The 20,886-nt window shown below is 35.5% G+C and overlaps 2 protein-coding genes across 7 annotated transcripts in view; one reads left to right on the top strand and one right to left on the bottom strand.

The window, feature by feature from the left end:
• Positions 1-20,886, top strand: part of LOC126778799 (interaptin) — a 301,055-nt gene that overhangs the window by 80,255 nt on the left and 199,914 nt on the right. The gene's annotated exons all lie outside the window — the stretch shown is intronic.
• LOC126778809 (P protein-like) overlaps positions 1-20,886 on the bottom strand; it is a 50,088-nt gene that overhangs the window by 28,648 nt on the left and 554 nt on the right. For 4 of the 5 annotated variants that reach the window (XR_007670235.1, XM_050502502.1, XM_050502499.1 and 1 more), the window contains exon 2: positions 2,070-2,370. Coding sequence is in view for 4 of the 5 variants with exons in the window: in XM_050502502.1 (XP_050358459.1) it covers positions 2,070-2,274 (205 nt within the window). In the remaining variant the exon portion in view is untranslated. Of the gene's footprint in view, positions 1-2,069; positions 2,581-20,886 lie in introns of those variants that run through there. The other variant, XM_050502500.1, reaches the window with a different exon arrangement.

Below are 20,886 nucleotides of genomic sequence, written 5' to 3'. Positions count from 1 at the left end.
CCAGCGAAGATGGCTAATAACCCCTTAAGAATGGAAAGTTGCTTAATCAGAATTGACAACAAAAAAGAAATTAGGATTTTTTTTAAATAGGTATAACGAGCAATAAGGTTATTGTCGAGATAAAAACGTCACCATGAAACTTTATACGTCATTGTTGACGTGTCCCACTTCCAACGTTTTCTTGTTCATTGACAAGACAAGACACCCAAACATTGGCATATTGCCAATTGTTTTTAAGATTACAATCACAGACGCTGACTCAGAGTACAATTTATACCCAGGGTTAGTTTTATTTGTAAACATATTTATTTGTTTTTTTTTTTTTTTAGAATAATTAAAAAGGCTTTGCGTGTAGATAAGCAAACTCACACGGTTTGCGTGTTAAAAAGTAGTAACGTTTTCTCAGCGAGAGCTTTTTGTTCCCTCATGAAGGTTAGAATATCCACCACCCTGGTCCAATGTGGTTCTGTGGGAAATCCATGTCAGAGAATTTCACCTGAATCATACATTTAAACCATAGTAACTCATTCGTCACACGTGGATCAAACCACGGTTACAAAAGCTAGTCACAGACAAAATGCTTATGAAGTATGCGAACCCAAACTGTACTTGAGGACACGAACATATGGGCCGCAACTATACTGTTATCCTTGCCTGATATTGCAATCTGATGTAATACAAATAATTTTAAATGTTTATTTGTCACTAAATGACTTGTCTGACTGCCAAATGCGCGTGTGGTATGCGCATACGCGAGCGAACCCGATAAAAGTTTTTAAATAAGTTTTTCCATAGCATTAATAATTTATCTAATTGCATATTAGCATATTTTATGCTTTTGTTGATCGATATTGAGATAAAAATGAAATACATACTGTTATGTTTGTCTTATGTTTTTCTTTTTTTTTCGTCCTGCCTTTTCCTAATTAGCGAAATAATCTGTTCCCTGATGGCAAAACTAAAAGATACGAATCTAAGAGTTGAGTTTATTAAAGTCGCAAATACATATTACGATCAATCAAACCTATTGTTATTGTAACGAAATGTAATACGTGTTATGATCAATTATATTATCGTTAATTGGTATTCTGACCAAGGTCGAAATAAAAGTAACAGCCTTTTAATGTCCCACTGCTGGGCTAAGGCCTCCTCTCCCTTTTGAGGAGAAGGTTTGGAGCTTATTCCACCGCTGCTCCAATGCAGGTCGGTACAATACACATGTGGCAGAATTTCAGTGAAATTAGACACATGCAGGTTTCCTCAAGATGTTTTCCTTCACCGTTAAGCACGAGATGAATTATAATTACAAATTAAGCACTTCAAAATTCAGTGATGCGTGCCCGGGTTTGAACCTACGATCATCGGTTAAGATTCACGCGTTCTTACCACTGGGTCATCTTATATGCATTTGGTCATTTTATAATATAGTTGGCGGAGCATATGGGCCACCTGATGGAAAGTGGTTACCAACGCCCATTGACATTAGCATTGTATGAAATTTTAACCATCACTTACATTGCTAATGCGCCACCGACCTTGGGAACTGAGATTTTATGTCCCATGTGCCAGTAATTACACTGGCTCACTTACCCTTCAAACCGGAACACAACAATACCAAGTACTGCAGTTTTACGGTAGAATATCTGATAAGTGGGTGGTACCTGGTACCCAGATGAGCTTACACAAAGCCCTGTATGTTGCAAGCCCTGCCCTTAATGCGTAATGATATTTAATGATTAATAGTGACATAATTTTTTTTTTACATTCATTAAATAGCAAATCTTTTGGTTTTTATTATGTATGCGTACACCATTACTCAACAACGTTATCTGTACCTTATGTTATTGGAAAGCAGGGGTTCAGAAATGGGCTTCAAATAAAACAATTTCTACCAATTAAAATGGAACGTTGGAGCTAAACTAAAACTAGTGCAAAAAAAATCTAAATACGTTCATAAACAAACAAACTATACGCACGTACGATTAAAAAAAATATGGATGAATTTTTACCACGGACTAATCATAAATATAACGTTGTAAGATTACGTTCTAAAATAATGAAAAACTTACCGATTTCTTTTTCATAGCATTTCTGGAATGATTCCAACTCCGGATCGTATTTGATCTTCCTTGGCAACTTCAGCCAGACCTGGAGCGCTTCTGTTGTCAGCTCACCAGTTGACACAAGCGAATACTGGCTCCTGCTCAGCTCGGGAGTCGACGGTTTTCTGGACACACCACTCCACACTTTGACTCTCTTTACAAATTTATCCATTTTGAAATCAAAAACTTATAAGCACAATTTTCATCACAAAATACATTGAATATTATCGTCTATACGGTGAATTTTTTTGACAGTTTTCTAAAAATTCTAAAAGTTTTTATGGCATATTAGAAGTTAATCAGATATAAATACTCTTTGGTTTATTGTTATTAAATAAATCACGATTTCCTTTTTAATTTCTCACATGTCCGTTCATCGCGAAGTCTTGTATTCAACTGAGCCTTACAATAACTTATACTTGGATGTTAAGTATAAGACCCTATTATTAACATTTATAATCAAACTTTAACGCTTTGCGCACATATTGAGTTGTTTATCGTCGTATAAACGCGTTTATAATCTATCATAAAAGAACAGATAAAATAAATCATCTGTCAAAAAACATAATTTAGCGCCAACTTTAATAATAACGTATAAAATTATAGTTTTCTATTTCATACGATTTTTTTTATAATTTAATTTATTTATTTATACAATTATTATATCTTTATTAGTTACAGTATATTTTTTTTAATTATTACCGGGGTAGGCTTAGGGTAGGCCTTTATCTTTTTTAATTTTTCTGACTAAGGAAACAGGGGATAAAACTTAAAATAATGATAATAATTTAAGCATATGATCTAATAATTTTAACTAATTTGCTTGTTTATGTCGTATAAATATAATATTAGAATGAAATTTATGTGTAACAATAACAATTTTAAGTAAAGTATAAGGTCCGAGGAGTGATCTCTTAAAAACAAGGTTAAACTGCCACATGAGGTTCTAAAAGTTTAATAGAAAATTATCAGTTATTACAAGGAAAATTAATTTTATTTTGGGGGGATTTGACAGTCGCTCCGGGTCCTACTTGGCACAGAGTATGTCCATTGCCGTACAGCGTGGAAATGCGGCCTGCATTATTATATATATTTAAATTACATTTAAAAAAAATGATACATTTATCTTTTGTAATAATAATAATTGTGTAATTACTGTTATAATATTAATAATTTGTAATTTGATCTTTATTGTATATCTTTATTTTTTAATTAATCTATAGACGCCCGCGTCTATGTGGGCGTTTGAGGAAGGCTGCTCGATGCCCTTTGTCCGTTTTTGTACCAAACACGTGTATGCAAAATTTTATTATCGGATGATTAGTTAAAACGTGAAGTTGTAAACAAACTCGCATAAGTAAGGATTATTGTTATATTTGTTTAAATAAGACGTACGAACGGTTGTTGATGCGCTTTAATAATGTGTACAGAGCGACTTTACGATTTGCACGTGTCAAATTTTTATGTACCTTTCAAGATGTTTAAAGACAATTACCAGTGACTTGGCTGGTCGTGACTCCCAACCAAAGATAGCGAGTTCAAACCCGGACATGCATCACTGGATTTTCAAGTGCTTAATTTGTCAATCAATCAATCAACAGCCAATCGTTGTCCACTGCTGAACATAGGCCTCTCCCAAGGTGCGCCAAAGCTCCCTGTCCTCCGCCTTCCGCATCCAGTTGGTGCCCGCCACCTTCTTAAGGTCGTCGGTCCACCTGGCTTGAGGGCACCCTACGCTGCCCTTGCCGATTCGCGGTCTCCACTCTAGGACTCGTCTGCTCTAACGGCCATCGGTCCTATGACATACGTGACCAGCCCACTGCCACTTCAGCCTGCTAATTTTGCAAGCTATGTCATGGCAGGTAAGACGCATTGGTTGTAGACTTTCGTCTTCAAACATTGCGGTATATGCGGTATAGACGACTTGAGGACTTGACGAAGGTTGCCAAATGCTGCCCATCCCAAGCGAATTCTTCGATCGGCTTCCTTCTCGAAGTTGTTCCTACCGACTTGTATTATCTGTCCTAGGTAGGTATATTCACTAACAACTTCGAGAGGTTTCCCCGCGACGTATATCGATCCCGGCACGACATGCCTATTGAACATGACCTTGGTCTTGTCCAAGTTTATACCGAGACCGACACACCGGGAAGACTCGCCTAGGCTACGCAGCATTTCGGTGAGTTGTTCCAGCAACTCTGCTATGATGACGATATCGTCGGCATATCGACGGTGTGAGATGTACTCGCCTTTCACATTGACTCCATACCCAGTTCAATCCAGCGTCTTGAAAACGTCTTCCAACGCGTTGGTGAACAGTTTCGGGGATATTACACCCCCCTGTCTCACCCCTCTGCGCAGTTGGATCACCTTCGTCTTACAGTCCTGGATGTGGACAGTCATTGTAGCGGCGTTGTATAGACATCTCAGTACCTCGATATATCTCCAATCGATATGACATCTCTGCAATGAGTCGAGCACTGCCCAGGTTTCGATGGAGTCGAAGGCTTTCTCGTAGTCCACAAATGCCATACACAGTGGCTGTTTGTACTCTTCGGTCTTCTGCACAATCTGCCGAACAGTATGGATGTGGTCCACGGTGCAATGCTGCTAATGAGATCCTTTTTGACTAGAAAACCGACACCACCCTGGGAGAGGTTATCACCTTCGCGGAAGTAGAGTAAGTTACCGGACTCTAGAGTTATCGTGTCCTCCCCCTGTCTTCGGACTTCAGATAACCCCAGTATATGCCAGTTTATATGACTTAACTCTACTTCTAATTCGGCGCGGTGATGGTCCAGCCTCATCGAGCGTCCATTGTACGTTGTGATCCATTTTACGCCATGTGAAGTCGTTTTATACGGTAGCCTGCCGTTAACCGGTGATTCTTAGCACCCCCTGCCCTGCTGATACCGCGACCGCTACCTTGGTCGGGCCTAGCGGGCTTGCCGTAAACTGGGGGCCTTTTTTTGGGCGTATCTGCCATTAAGGAGGGTTTGCCCATACTCGCCGCGCTGGGCAGGCGTGTTGGCGAGCGCAGTAGGGGGGTAAGATGTTTATGGGGGGGGACGCCGCTGCCCATCCCCCCTTTTCCCCATCCCTCAGTCGCCTCTTACGACACCCACGGGATGAGATTGGGGGAGTACTATTCTAAGCCGGTACTCCACGGCATTAATTTGTGTTTAGGTATAATTCGTGCTCGATTCTTGAGAAATTCTTTGCTTTTCGCAGGAAAAACACATTTACACGTTTCCCCAATATGAGGTGTGGGGGGGGGGGTGTATGTGGGACTCGCCGACGCTGAGGGCACCGGTAATCCACTAAAAAACCGGCGCCAGCCACTTTGTCTCTTCAAGGTTCGCTTGTGCATCCAACGGTTAGCCAGCCTAGACGTGCCTTTATTTCTAGGGGTATTCTCAGAGTTTGGAGTACTCCTCTAGTCTTATAGCAATATAATAAATTTACTTGGTGGTAGTGCTTTGTGCAAGCACGTCTACGTATATACCACCCACTCATCATGCATTCTACCGCCAAACAATAATACTGTATTGTAGTATTGTTGTATACTAGTTTGAAGGGTGTGTCAGTGTAACTACAGGCATAAGGGACATGACATCTTAGTTTCCAAGGTTGGTGGCGCGTTTACAACGTAAGGAAATTTTTTTACAGTGCCAATGTCTGTACCCGTTCGCCTACATATTTTTTAATAAAATAAAAAACGAATGAAGTATGATATAACAATGGAAATATGAAAAAAGCGAATTTGACTTCATTATAATATCATTACGCGACCATTTTATGAAATTGCTATATAATGATACGTCATTATACTGAGAATCATTATAATTATGACGTTGGAAGAATTTAATAAATATTGTATAATCCGGTGGCAAAACTGTGGGCTCGTCTGCTTAAGAGCCTAAATTTAGCGAAATTTTAGATTTTCTCGCGACCCTTAATCGTCACTCTCGGTGCGCGATCACACTTCTACAGTTTTTTTTAAATTGTGAATTATTCTGAAGAATGTGATATAGTTCTTTTATTTTTAACTATAATATAGTAATTGAGTTCTCTTTCCGGTCTTTCCGGCCGGGTCGTGTCGGATTGCCGTCCCATCGGATTATGAGAGTTAGGGAATAGAGAGTGCACCTATGTTTGTGCAAACACAGGTGCACTATAATATCTCCTGCGCAGTTGGCTAATCTCTCTTGAGATTGGCCGCCATGGCCGAAATCGGTCTGGAGGACATTAATTCAGGGCCCTGTAAATTTTTTTCCCTAGTCTTATCTCAACAGCGCTGCAGCGACTGATATAAGAAACAAAAATATGTTTGAAGTATGGGTGACACGCGATAGATGCGGTTTTTCGCGGAAAAAGTACCTATATAGTATGCGGCAAAAGCGCTTAAGCGCTTTTATCGTTATAAAAATAAAACGAAAGAGTTTTACAAAAATAGCCGTAAATTATTCTGAAATGGAAATATAATTGAAAATCCAGTTTTTTTCTCAATAACGAAAATATAAATAAAAAAAAATATAAATATTAGAGGAAATTTCGTTATTTTTTTGCATTGAGAAAATTTTATTATTTCATATTTTTAATCAAATATAATCCTCGTAAATAATTGTAATGTTTTACAGATACTATATTATTTTTAAATTAGCACTGGACCTACCCGTGCAAAATCATGGAAAATAGTAACAATTATACTTTATACTCCCAAAGAACACCATCTATTCATCTATTGTTACTCTTTCACTCAAAAACTACTTAAGGGATTTGAATGAAATTCGAAATAAATAGCTTGTACCTGACTGCCCACATCTCTCCCAATCGCGTTCGAAAACTGGCAATAAAAATATTTAATACGTTTTAAATAAATAAAACAAACATATACTACAAATAAAATAAAATTCATTCCTACAAACAAATATTTATATTATGTTGGTGGGTTAACAAAATGGCTGACAAAAGATAAACATAAATTGTTCATGCACTATATTCCGTGCGCACGGCCTTATGGCGCTGGAAATAACTAGACATACATAAATGCTGTTATAATTAAGTTATCATGACATAATAATAGATAAGTTGTTACCAAGTTATAAATTAATTTGCATAATATGTCGAACCTTCAACTGCATTGCCTCTTAAAACAATTGATTTGAAAAAAAATATTCTTTACCTTTATTTCGCATGACTCGTTTTCGTCTCACTGATAAAAACACATAAATGAAACCTACTCATTTGCTGCTGCATTTGCATGCTGATCTACTAGTTTAAGGTCATTCCACAATCATTTTTTAGGTATATCGCATATATGATACTTAATGATAATAACCGTCGGTCAATTTTATTACTAATATAAACATATACATTGTAAAATAAACTGTTGAAAAAAAAGTCCTTCTGGTCAGGTATTCTTTCCGACTCGATGGTAGATTTTAAAACAATCAATAAATACGCGTAATTTTTTAAGTATACCTGTCATACAGTGAACATAGCCTTAAAAGTATTACGATCTACTTCGATAGGCTTCAGTATGAGATGACCTTCCTAAACTCCAGACGAAAAATAACTGACATGCTTATGTACATAATGAATGGAACATTTGATTGTTGCGACTTAACAAATTAATCTTAATGTACTTTCTCGCTTAGCTCTCTAACGTTTACAAACATTTTCATATATCTACATCTAATTCAAATCTAGAACACTAAGCGTATGCTGCTTTGCCAAGGATCGGCAGACTATATAATACAATTTATATATATGTCAGCGATAATTAATTTAAGCGGTTATACGACGTTACTTATTTTATTAGAATAGCAATACCACACAACGTGATTGACATCTTATGGGTTACTGGTCAAGTTTGAAAATATAAAACGGGCATTTTATTATGCAGCCGACTGATGGAAATATAAAATATAATGATGTATCTGTCAGTAGCGCGTGTGATGGTTTGTCGAGCGACCCCCTTGGTCTCTTGGTCTTTGCTCTCAGGACAGCGCCAGCGCCGGACGTGCGCACTGACTGTTTTATTAAAATCAAGATATTGGAAGACAATGGCGGCCATTTAAATGGCAATCCATTTGAATCCGCTACATATATATAATACTTAGATATATATCTCAGAATTATCCAAGTTTAAATAATTACTCAAAAAAATGTTTTTCAATACATAATGTTTTGTTTTGGTTTTAATTTTTATTATTATTTTATTTTTATTACTATTTAAGTAAATTTTATATTTGTTATATGTATATAACTCGCATTTGCACACCATAGTCTTAGTAACCATTGTTTGCCACTATGTTACATTTCTATTTATTTTTTTAATTCTGCTTAGTCATTATTTTATGTGCTTGCTGTCGTCTCCTATAATTTAAGGAGCACACATATTTTAAAACACAATTCCACGATGTACTGTAATCGTAAGTGTATCCTTTCTTGGAGATCCTTAATGTATATAAATAAAGATTTTGACAATGACATGAATAAACTTTGACAAATAATAATTCCCTGAACAATTTTTTTATTGTAGTTTAATAAGTACATATAATTATTTTATATAAGTAAGTACGATTCTTCACCAACCAGTTTGTTAGTCTGGTTGTCCTCGAACATAAGTCTTCCCTGGTTTCTTCCATTCACGTCTATCTTGAGCCCATCTTCGCCAACTTTGTCATACACATTTATTTCTAGCGGTAGTATATTGGAGTCTTTTCTAAATGATCTACTAGGCCTGATCTATGTAGGTCCCATTAGCACCGAGTATACCAGTATATCTACTAATAACCGGTACTCCTTACTTGGGTAATGCATGGTGCATGCTACCGTGACGCCATGACGTCAAATACACTCCTATATAATAAGTAACAAGTGCATTGGAAATAATCTGCAAGATTATCTTGAAAGATCTAAACAATCGTTAACTAATTTAAATGGAATTTACATCGCCTTTAAGACTTTATAATTATTGTGTGAACAGGTATTTTCGCTGTTTCCAGGAAATACAACAATTATAATAATCGTTACATCAGTTTTAATATTTAACTTGAACTTTTTTTTTATAGAATAGGAAGGCGGACAAACATATGGGCCACCTGATGGTAAGTGGTCACCAACGCCCATAGACATTGGCATTGTAAGAATTGTTCCATCCATCGCTTACATCTCCAATGCACCACCAACCTTGGGAACTAAGATGTTATGTCCCTTGTGCCTGTAATTAAACTGGCTCACTTATCCTTCAAACCGGAACACAACAATACCAAGTACTGCTGTTTGCGGTAGAATATCTGATGAGTGGGTGGTACCTACCCAGACGAGCTTGCAAAAAGCTCTACCACCAGTAAAACCAGAACTAACGATGTCGTTTATTTGTAACTAGGTCCCCGTTTCTAATAACTAGGTTCTCATCTCTAAAATAAAGATTTAATCGTGAGGTTTTTATCCTGAGAAGAGATTTGCGAAATTTTATTGGCTTCACAAGAGCCGAAAATTTGACAATATAGGCTTGTTTCTTTAATGAATATACTTACAGACAAGCGAATTTGCTAGCTGATGTCATGTGTTTAGTAAACATTGACGCTGTAAGAAATATTGACAATTCCTTACAACGCCAATGCGCCACCAACTTTTGGAATTAATTTTTGTCACTTGGGCTTGTACACTAGCTCGCTCACCTTTCAAGCCGGAACACAGCAATACAAAGTAAAGATATTTGGCGATAGAATGTATGGGGTTGTACTTAATCATCTTATACAGGGCCACCACCAAAAAAATTGTCCTTACTTTCCGTTACGAAAAAAAATTGTCCCTAATTCAATAACAACGATAATAAAATATATATTAAAATACTTATATATAATATTATAATAAATACATTGTGAAGCTACAGCAAGAATTAGTTTATAAATTGATTCCTACCAAAGAGAAAAAAATAGCCTCATAACCAATAAAAATTATAAAATCGCGAAAATATACAAGTTTTAAAAACTCGTATTTTTGATCACCATCAGCCATATTGGTTAACTAATCACGTGGCTCTTGACTGCATCGCAAAAGTAAATATTATTTATATCTATATCGGTTTAAGTTAAACGTATAAAAATACAACAAAATAACAAATTAGATAAGGCTGTATTCGTATTGGTATCGTGATATTTCTTGTTGGAAGACTGTCTCAAGCTGATCGCTACTCGAAAATCTATTGGAATTATTAATCATTGAACGATATCTAAAGCCTATTCTAATGGAAGAAAGAGTAAAGTAAAATAAACCTTAGATTTATATATTCCATGCGATTTGCTAATAGCATGCATATAGACGAGATGGCCCAGTAGTAAGAACGCGTGAAACTTAACCGATGATCATGGGCTTAAACTCAAGCAAGCACTATTGAATTTTCATGCGATTAATTTGTGTTTATAATTCATCTCGTGTGTGACAGTGAAGGAAAACATCGTGAGGAAACGTGTGTCTAATTTCACTGAAATTCTGTCATATTTATTCTACCAACCCGCATTTGGAGCGTGAAATAAGCTCCAAACCCATCAATGGGACATTTACAGGTTGTTACTGTACTGTACTTTTGCTAATAGTGCTGGTAATTGTACGGACTACAAACAATTCTTGATTATATCTTGTATCCGCTTTAATATTCATTCCAAATTTTCGAAACGCCATTTTTTCACTAATCCATAATAAATGTCATAGATTAAGATCTCGACCAATAATATCGCTTCATTTTAAGGTCAAAGTTGCTTATTTGTCTTTACCGCTCTTGATGTTGGAATATGCTCTAGCTGTTCTCACTGTTATGCTTGCGAACATAATAACTGTGCACAATGTCGCCACCAAAATTGGTTACATTCTGAGAATGATCACGGTCTGAAATCGGCTAGGAAACGTACTTATCACTTGCTAGAATCATGATTTATACACCACATAACGATTATTAATAATATTCTGGGACATTTTTTACACACGGCCATCTAATCCCAAATTAAGCTTGTACAGAGCTTGTACTATGGAAACCAGATAACTGATATACTACATATATTATTTTTCTTTTATGAATACATACTTATATAGATATTTACACCCAGACTCAGGACAAACAGACGTGTTCATGCACACAAATATCTGTCCTGGGTGGGAATCGAACCCACAACCTTCGGCGTGAAAGGCAAGCATCCACCAACCACGCCAACCGGCTCGTCTAATCCTCAAGCTTGTATTTACTGTAGTATGTAATCAAATTGTGAAAACGTTGATTGTTATTCGCTTCTGTATGCGGACTACTCAATTTGAATATGCAAGGAATACTTCAAACAGGACAGTCTATCAAACAGCACAGTGGGAGCTCGCCCTAAGGGTATCAGAAACCGGTTAAAACGAGTTCAATACATACTACTCCATTAAGAAGCTTGTGGAAGTATGATATACTTTAATACTTCGTGGCCGGTATTTATTTTTTATATAGAAGCTCCGAGTTTATGCCTAGGCTTACAAGACACTGGCCTAAGGACTCTAGCTGAGGGGCCCCAATCTGCCAAAAATAATATCATTTTACTCTAACCAATTATATTTATATTTTTATGTTTAAGGGATCCAGAAAAAACCCATTAAACTCGATCATGCCGCTTTGAAGAATTACGAATAAACGAACATTGAAACGTTATATACAAATATATATATAAGATCTGTGTTATGTTGAATATAATATAAAATAAAACAATACCTTATGAATTCGCCACGTATGGCTATTGTATGCAATTCCGTATTTATTATTGTAATACGTAAGCTGCGTTGAAATGCGCTTGCGCATGTTTTATTCAAGTATTATATAATATACAACTTATTTATAATAAACTTTGTCATAGAACAATATATGAACTATTTAAAGAGTTTAAAATCTTAAGGATTTTCGCAATTTTAGAAATTACACGAAATTATTAATGCAATGCGGCTTGGTTACAAACCCATCATACATATGCCAAATTTTCAACCTACACGTGCAGGTTTCCTCACTATGTTGATGTAGCACCATTACTGTGCAAACTTTGCAGGGATGGTATGGCTTTGCAGGGACATCTGGGTAAGTACCACACCCTTATTACATCTTCCACCACCAAACAGCAACACATATTGTTGCGTTTCGGTTTGAAATTTAGTTAGCCTTTGTAACAGACACAACTGATGTAAAATCTTAGTTCCCAAGTTTGGTAGAAAATCTAGTGACGTCACTAGAGATTTTCTTTAACCTCTTTCGTTTTATCTTTATAAGGTTTTGGCGCTTACTAATTTTCTTACGCGAAAAATCACATCTCCTGAGTCCTGTCGCGCACCCATACATCAAATATATACTAATTTGTTGCATAAATCAATCGCTGTGGCGCCGTTGAGTTGAGAGGTCTAAGGATACAGTTTTGTCAGCGCTTTGTATTAATTGTTATATTACAGTTAAAAAAACTATCACAAATTATTCAGAATAGTTTGTAAAATATGTGCAAGGCAAAAAAGTAATTAAGTACAATACTACAGGTCGTTGTAGATAGAAAAAGCATGAAATGAAATCGCGAGCCGAGAGAGGCGTGCAAGGGTCGCGCGGGAGGAATCTGAAGGTAGCGGCTTTTGCTGGCTGCGGTCGCGCTCTTAAACTACTTCTCGATCTAATGCACTTCAAGCTAATCTCTTAATTAAGATTCTATAGCGATTATCTCCTCAATATAAATGTATGTCTTTAATTAAGTTTTATGAAAAGCACTTTAAGTTGAGGGTTACTGTTTTAATTATGCATGTAAATGAGATTTTATAATATATATTTACTGTTCTATAGCCATAAAAAGAAACGCTTACCACAGAGTTTTAAAGACAATATTGAAATCTATATGAATATTGATAAAACTAACTGTTGACCGTTCAACGTACAATGTATACATCTAAATGAATTGTTCTTTTTTTGAATGGCTAAAGCTTTGACAATAATGATTATGATGATGCAGTGTGAGATGAAACTTAGATAATTCTTAGGAAACACATTCTCTGGAACATTTTACTCGTGCGCAAGAGAAAAGAAGAAGTAAAACGCTTCGTTAGATGAAAATTCGATGACGTGTTGGTGGATGAAGTTGTTGTATGCGTCTCACGGCGCCAAGTTGTCGATTGTATAAGGGTGATGAAACGTTCTCTAAATTAAGTAGACGACCGTTGAAACGTTTCTACGCGTCGATCTTTGAAACTATCGAAATTGGATGTGGAATGACGTATCGCCGGTGCAGATCCACCATTATGGGCACGGTAAGCATGCCAATTACCTTCCAAAGTGGCTATAGGTCCATATGAGAAAATACCTCGGCAAGGTATCGGCGGGGGAGTCATCATTAAGCCTCTCATTTGTAGGAATGCAATATATCGATTATGCCCGAGTCGCAATTTTTGCCGCTGGGGTTGCTACCCCCCACTTCCCTTGCCTCAGCAACTACGTTCTTAAGTTTTACTCGTTTCATCTGCATTTGTTTTATGGAACGCCATTATGAATTATTAATGGTTATGTCTCGGTTGTAATTGTTGTGTCATTTGAGACGCAATTGTTGAAAAAATCTTTTGTTACACAAATCCGTAGAAACATCATAAACGAAATGCAAAAACATATCGGTTGTCTAATTTTCAAATTCAAAATGAGTGAATTCGATTTCATATCGCCAATTATTCATAATCCCAGGGATTTTTGTTGATTAAAAAATTTTTTGTTTGCATTTATATAAATGTTTATATAATATATCAGACCGTATTAGGTATATATAAAAAAATAACTGACTAAATGACATATCAACGCACAGCCCAAGCAACTGGCGCTAGAACCATGAAAATTTGCGGGTTCCATTTACACAGTAGAAAGGATTTTTGAAAATTTGACTTCTAAGATAGTGATAGAAGTTGAAATTTTGTACGAAAATCTTGAAGAAGCTATAGATATTTATATTTAGAATTATGTCGCGAGCGAAGCCGTGGGTAAATAGTACATTATTATAATTTTTTTAATTAACAATCGTACAACGATAATGACGTATGTGTCTGCTGTGCGAAAATCTCTGCCAAGAATTACGAAACTGGTAATACGTATATTATTCGTTCGATATAATTTAGTCGTATTATAGTTACGTACGTTGTTGGGCACAATTATCTTTGTTTAATGTAATCTATTTAATAGCTACGATAAGATTAATGGACTACGTAGGAAATTTTCAATATTTAATTAGAGACGAGACGGCTCAGTGGATATAACACGTAGATTTTAAATGTATATCGCGCGGTGAATCCGGACAATATATACAGATAACGATTGGTATTGATTACGGATAATAGAAGTGTCTAATTGACTTTACATTTCGATATGAAACAAATATGCCTTCATCGTAAGACTGATTTGTATGCCGTAACGGCTTGACGTTCTCGTATGACGTCTCTTGTGTCGTCGTCTTGTGTGTGCATGTTGTGTACACATTTTTATAATTGTTCTTAGTTGGTCTTCAACAGTAAGTACAGTACAGTAACAGCCTGTAAAATATCCCACTGCTGGGCTAAGGCCTTCTCTCCCTTTTTGGGGAGAAGGTTTGGAGTTTATTCTACCACGCTGCTCCAATACGGGTTGGCGGAATACACATGTGGCAGAATTTCGGAGAAATAAGACACATGCAGGTTTCCTCGCGATGTTTTCCTTCACCGAAAATCACGAGATGAATTATAAACAAAAATTAAGCACATGAAAGTTCAATGGTGCTCGCCCGGGTTTGAAACCTCGATCATCGGTTAAGAATCACGCGTTCTTACCACTGGCCCATCTCGGCTCTATTGGTCAGGTTTGAAGACAATTTCATCAAAATGGCTTGTGTTACGTACTGTCTGTTACTACGTTGTGTCCGAGGCACGGGAGTGTACACACTGCTACTGACATTTTTTTTCAGAAAAATGAAATAACTTTTTATAGGGACCGACCTGGAAATTGAACGCAGAACCTCTGCGGTCTGCGGCCTTACATCAAGCCACTAGACCAACAAGGCAGTAAAACTAATACTACAGCTGCTACCGAATAATTACAATACTTTTTGAGTCTCATAACTATATCGTCATATTTCAACCCGTTATCACTAATCCTTAATGAATTACATACTTTGCTCATGAATCACTCACTGGTGGTAGGGCTTGTTAGGTACCAACCACTCATCAGATATTCTACCGCAAAACAACAGTACTTGGTATTGTTGTGTTTCGGTTTAAAGGGTGAGTGATTCAGTATAATTACAGGCACAAGAAACAAACCATCTAAGCATACATCAGTTCCCGAGGTTGGTGGCGCATTGGCGATGTAAGCGATGGTTAACATTTCTTACAATGCCAATTTATATGGGTGTTGATGACCACTTATCATCAGGTGGCCCATATGCTCGTCCGCCTACCTATACTATAAAAAAACACTCCGTCAATTAGTAAAAATCCTATGAAAACCTATTCGTTAGTTTTTGGGTTGATCGCGTTTAGACAGGCGGACGTGGTGAAGGGCTTTGTTTTATATATGCAGTGATTATAAACATATGCAACAGAGTTTTATTTGTGATTAATTACTAGTGTTCGCCTGGTCGAAATTAGATTAATAGCAAACCAAAAATGAATGAAACTTCACAAACAGAGGAGAAAGAGATACAGTTGATCTGTTTTGTAATAACAAACCCGAAACTATAAAATCATAACATTTCAAGAATACACGCATCAAAATTGTATATAATATGCTTACAAAATAACAGTACTGGACTGATTTGTCTTTGCCTATTTATACATAGATAGATATTAAAAGCCGAGATGGCCCAGTGGTAAGAACGCGTGAATCTTAACCGATGATCGTAGGTTCAAACCCGTGCAAGCACCACTGATTTTTATGTACTTAATTTGAGTTCATAATTCATCTCGTGCTTTACGGTAAATGAAAACATCGTGAGGAAACCTGCATGTGTCTAATTTCACAGAAATTCTGCCACATGTGTATTCCACCAACCCGCACTGGAGCAGCGTGATGGAATAAGCTCCAAACCTTCTTCTCAAAAAAGGCCTTTAGCCTAGCAGTGGGACATTCACAGGCTGGTGCATATATTAAAATAAATAACAAAATAGTTAACTAGTAATTATTTAACGGATATATAAATAAATCGTGAAGTCTTAATACGTTGTAATAATTTGCAGTAACAATTTTGGTCGAGAAATTTGTGGCAATGTCACGATATTTTTTACGATTTGAATTTACATTGTTTTTATATAATACACTGAGCTGGTTTTTTATTTTATTTTATTTGTTGATGTAAGAACCACCATGACATATTCACAAAATTATTAGCAAAACATTACAACAATAGGAGGTTAATGTGATACCATGTATATATATCGCCCTCCAGCCAGGTGGACCGATGACCTTAAGAAGGTGGCCGGCACCAACTGGATGCGGAGGCGGAGGACAGAGAGCTTTGGCGCACCTTGGGAGAGGCCTGTGTTCAGCAGTGGACAATGATTGGCTGTTGATTGATTGATATTTGATTGTGATACCATGATAGGCATTTATTGTAAATGTAATTGTAAATTTATTGTAAATACAACAATTTTGTTTAATCTGTAATAATATATAAAGATTTACAATTTGTTTGTTCATTTATTATTTTGATTATGAAATAAACAAGGAAAAGTTAAATTTATTATCAAGTATTTTTTAATACCTTATGTTTTTACCTTGTTCGATAAGTCAACAAAATTAAAAAAAAGATATAACTTAATATGAATAAGTGTACAATAATAGCTTTTACAACTGAGCAATATTTTAATAAAACTATGATCAAAATCGAATACAACAGATAAAAAATATGCCTAACTGTTTAAATTGGCGGGAATTAATTTTTCTTTTTTTTTGACAGATGATATATGTTTGTAACCCTAAAAATTTTAATTTTTCAACATTTTAATTTTTATTAAAATAATGTATTTATTTTACCTAACCTAACCGGTTTATAAAATAAATTACGGTTATCGAATCGGCATTTATTGTTTTTGACATTTATTATCTGTGCGGTTTGACAGTTTGCAGCACTACGTTGTTCGCCGTTGGGTCGTCCTTTAGATCTTTGAGCAGGCGCCGGTCGCATATACATATCGCATAAACACTCCTGAGGGAGTGTTTATTTTTCTATAATTTTATATATGCTTTGTATATTGCATTACAAAGTAATATAATATTTTTCGGTGGAGTCAACCGAGGAATTGTTGCTGATTTGGAGCTTTTGGAGGCTCTGCTGTTTTATGAAGGAGAGGCTGCTTGTCCAGTGGCCTGCTGTTGCTGCTGGTGCTTTTTGCTGCTTCGCACTGTTTTTATTTATTTGTTTACTCATTGTGACAATGCGTTCAGGGTTTGCACTATCCTGCTTATCTATTTAATTCTATCACTTAATTTTAACCGATGCCAACTCACCAGATACAAATAATTCACTTATAATATTTTATTGTATTAATGTTAACTTAATTGACCAGATACTGTCAACGGCCCACCCCCTGATTTTGATTTTGTACATTTTATAATTAAAATTTCATAACCTTTATAATGAGTTTTATTAATGTAACGGTCTTGGTGGAACGAACCCCGTACGCATGAGAACACCGCGATATGTTATCTGTCAAAAAATTAATTATCTGTCAAATTAATTAATTAATTATATTTAAAAATTATTTTAAAACGTAAAGTTGGAGACCGTGGGCCGCGATTTAACATTAAACATTATTTATGTCACAAACCCCATAACAGTACTGGTGGTAGGGCTTTGTGCAAGCTCGTCTGGGTAGGTACCACCCACTCATCAGATATTCTACCGCAAAACAGCAATACTTAATATTGTTGTGTTCCGGTTTGAAGGGTGAGTGAGCCAGTGTAATTACAGGCACAAGGGACATAAAATCTTAGTTCCCAAGGTTGGTGGCGCATTGGTGATGTAAGCAATGGTTAACATTTCTTACAATGCTAATGTCTAAGGGCGTTTGGTGACCACTTACCATCAGGTGGCCCATATGCTCGTCCGCCTTCCTATTCTATAAAAAAAAAAACAGTTTAGAAGGACCAAAATGCCTTTAATATGTAATAGTTATTTATCCATATTATTTTTACCTTACAATTTTTTTTTAATGATTATTTTTTGTAATTTGGAATTTTGTCTTATATTTAGATTTTATTGTGCTATAATGTATCTGTTATTCATGCAGTTATCACTTGTATTTGAGGTACCATTTCTTGTTTAATTTTCAATTCTATACTTCTATGTATTTGCGTGTACTTTGTTGGTGATCTTATAAGTAAATAATTAAAAATTTAATTAATTAAAATACGAGGACATAACACGTCGCATGTACGAAAGTAATTACATTAAAATTGATCCATTTAATTTGTTATTACATGTATTTACATTAGCGATAAAGTATATAAGGATACCGAAGTTTTGTTATTTATTATAGTTTAATTTATCAATAATAATAAGAAACGCATTTAAATGAATTAACGATATCATTCATTATAATATCGCTATCAGTTGTTTTATGAATGCAGGCCGTGACCGTGACCGTGACAGCATGTGAATGTCCCACGGCTGGGCTAAAGGCCTCCTTTCCCCATTTGAGGAGAAGGTTTGGAGCTTATTCCACCACGCTGCTTCAATGCGGGTTGGTGGAATACACATGTGGCAGAATTTCAGTGAAATTAGACACATGCAGGTTTCCTCACGATATTTTCCTTCACCGTAAAGCACGAGATGAATTATAATCACAAATTAAGCACATGAAAATTCAATGGTGCTTGCCCGGGTTTGAACCCACGATCATCGATTAAAAGTCACGTGTTCTTACCACTGGGCCATCTCGGCTCTAATCATCAGGCAATGGTTGCAAATATTTATGCCATACACATGGTGGTAGGCTTTGTGCGAGCCATTCAATGATGGTGATACCGTTGTTTGTACCCTGTTTTTAATGTAACATAAGAGATAATGTAGTTGATAGAAAGTGCTAGAATGTCTTATAAATATTGTTCGAAAATACATATGTGAAAAAAATTACTGCTACAGATGATTAAATTTGTTGTTCGCTTACTAATTGAAAATAGTAACCGCATAACTGAATCAATATAAGTTCTTGAGTTAATTTAACAGAATTGGAAAATGTTTTTTTTTTTATAGAATAGGTAGGCGGACGAGAATATGAGCCACCTGATGGTAAATGGTCGCCAACGCCCATAGATATTGGCATTGTAAGAAATGTTAACCATCGCTTACATCACCAACGCGCTACCAACCTTGGGAACTAAGATGCTATGTCCCTTGTGCCTGTAATTACACTGGCTCACTCATCCTTCAAACCGGAACACAACAATACCAAGTACTGCTGTTTTGCGGTAGAATATCTGATGAGTGGGTGGAACATATCCAGACGAGCATGCACAAAGCCCTACCCCTAAATGTTGCAATGATTTACTAAAATATAGTGACCTTGATCCTTACTAATATTATAAATTCGAAAGTGAGTTTGTCTGTTTGTTACGCTTTCTATTCATCAACGGATCATTATCTATATATAATCATAGATTTTTTCTCATTTTTACAATTTTTCTACGTCCTTATATATTGTAGATCATACTAATGTCCACTAATTGCATGTTATAGTTAAATTAATTTATATATTTTATTAACGCAAGCTGTTATATAAGTTATCTCATCAAAGACATAAAATATTTTATAACAACTTAAAATATCATTTCTTCTTATAACTTAGGATAATATATTGATGCCTAAGGTCTGACTTGGCTAGTTCTTATGTACGAATTATTATTAAGTACCTACTAAAACAGTCATGGAACAGCCTTATGTTCGATGGCTAGTTCCTACCAACAAGCCAAATTTTCGGAAGAGTAAAATACGAACTTACAGCCTTAGAACATGCGCCAGCTATAATATAATTAATAATGTAGGTCGCCAGTTCTGTTAACTTGAACTTGGCTTGACACGCTACAGCGGGTCTAGATATATTTTTTATTATTTCTACACGAACTACATCTTTATAACTTTTATTTGTATATTAAGTTAACCTTTAATTGGTATATATTTTGTATTTATTTTCTATATACACATTAAGCAATTGTATTCTTAAGTCTTAACATTTAGCGTTGGTCTTTTTATAAAAAAAGAAAGATTTGTAAAATAGTTAGATAATTTATGAAATCATTTTTTAAAGATTTTAATGATTTAGATTTTCTACGTTCAAAGATTTCTGGAGAGCCTTTCATAGATAAAAATAAAAAAATATATTTTAACTATGATTTTTTGACTGTTTTTTTTGTAATTAATCCAATCGGATAGAATAAAGGTTTTTTATTATACACTCTTCATAATAATTCGTTTATTATTTAATAATTTACTGACAACGTTTTTTGTTGCAATGTAAATATGCGTTTAACGAAAACAATAAAATCACATTAAATAACGGTTTTGAACGTCATTTTTATTATTACTCATAAATATTCTCAGTTAAATATTATTATCTTCATCGTTGGTATAATTGAAATTACTATAAAGCTAGTTTTATTAACTTCACAGTTATAAATATATAATAAAGCAAACCCCGGCAAAAGTGATCCTGCGTGTATAAAACTAAATTTAAATATATTTTAGTAATATTTCATGAATTTTTGAATTAATTATAA

This window comes from Nymphalis io, chromosome 27 (genome assembly GCF_905147045.1).
Source record: "Nymphalis io chromosome 27, ilAglIoxx1.1, whole genome shotgun sequence".
Taxonomy (NCBI): domain Eukaryota; kingdom Metazoa; phylum Arthropoda; class Insecta; order Lepidoptera; family Nymphalidae; genus Nymphalis; species Nymphalis io.
Note: the sequence above shows the minus strand (reverse complement) of the source record. Positions and strands in the feature narration are given on the sequence as shown.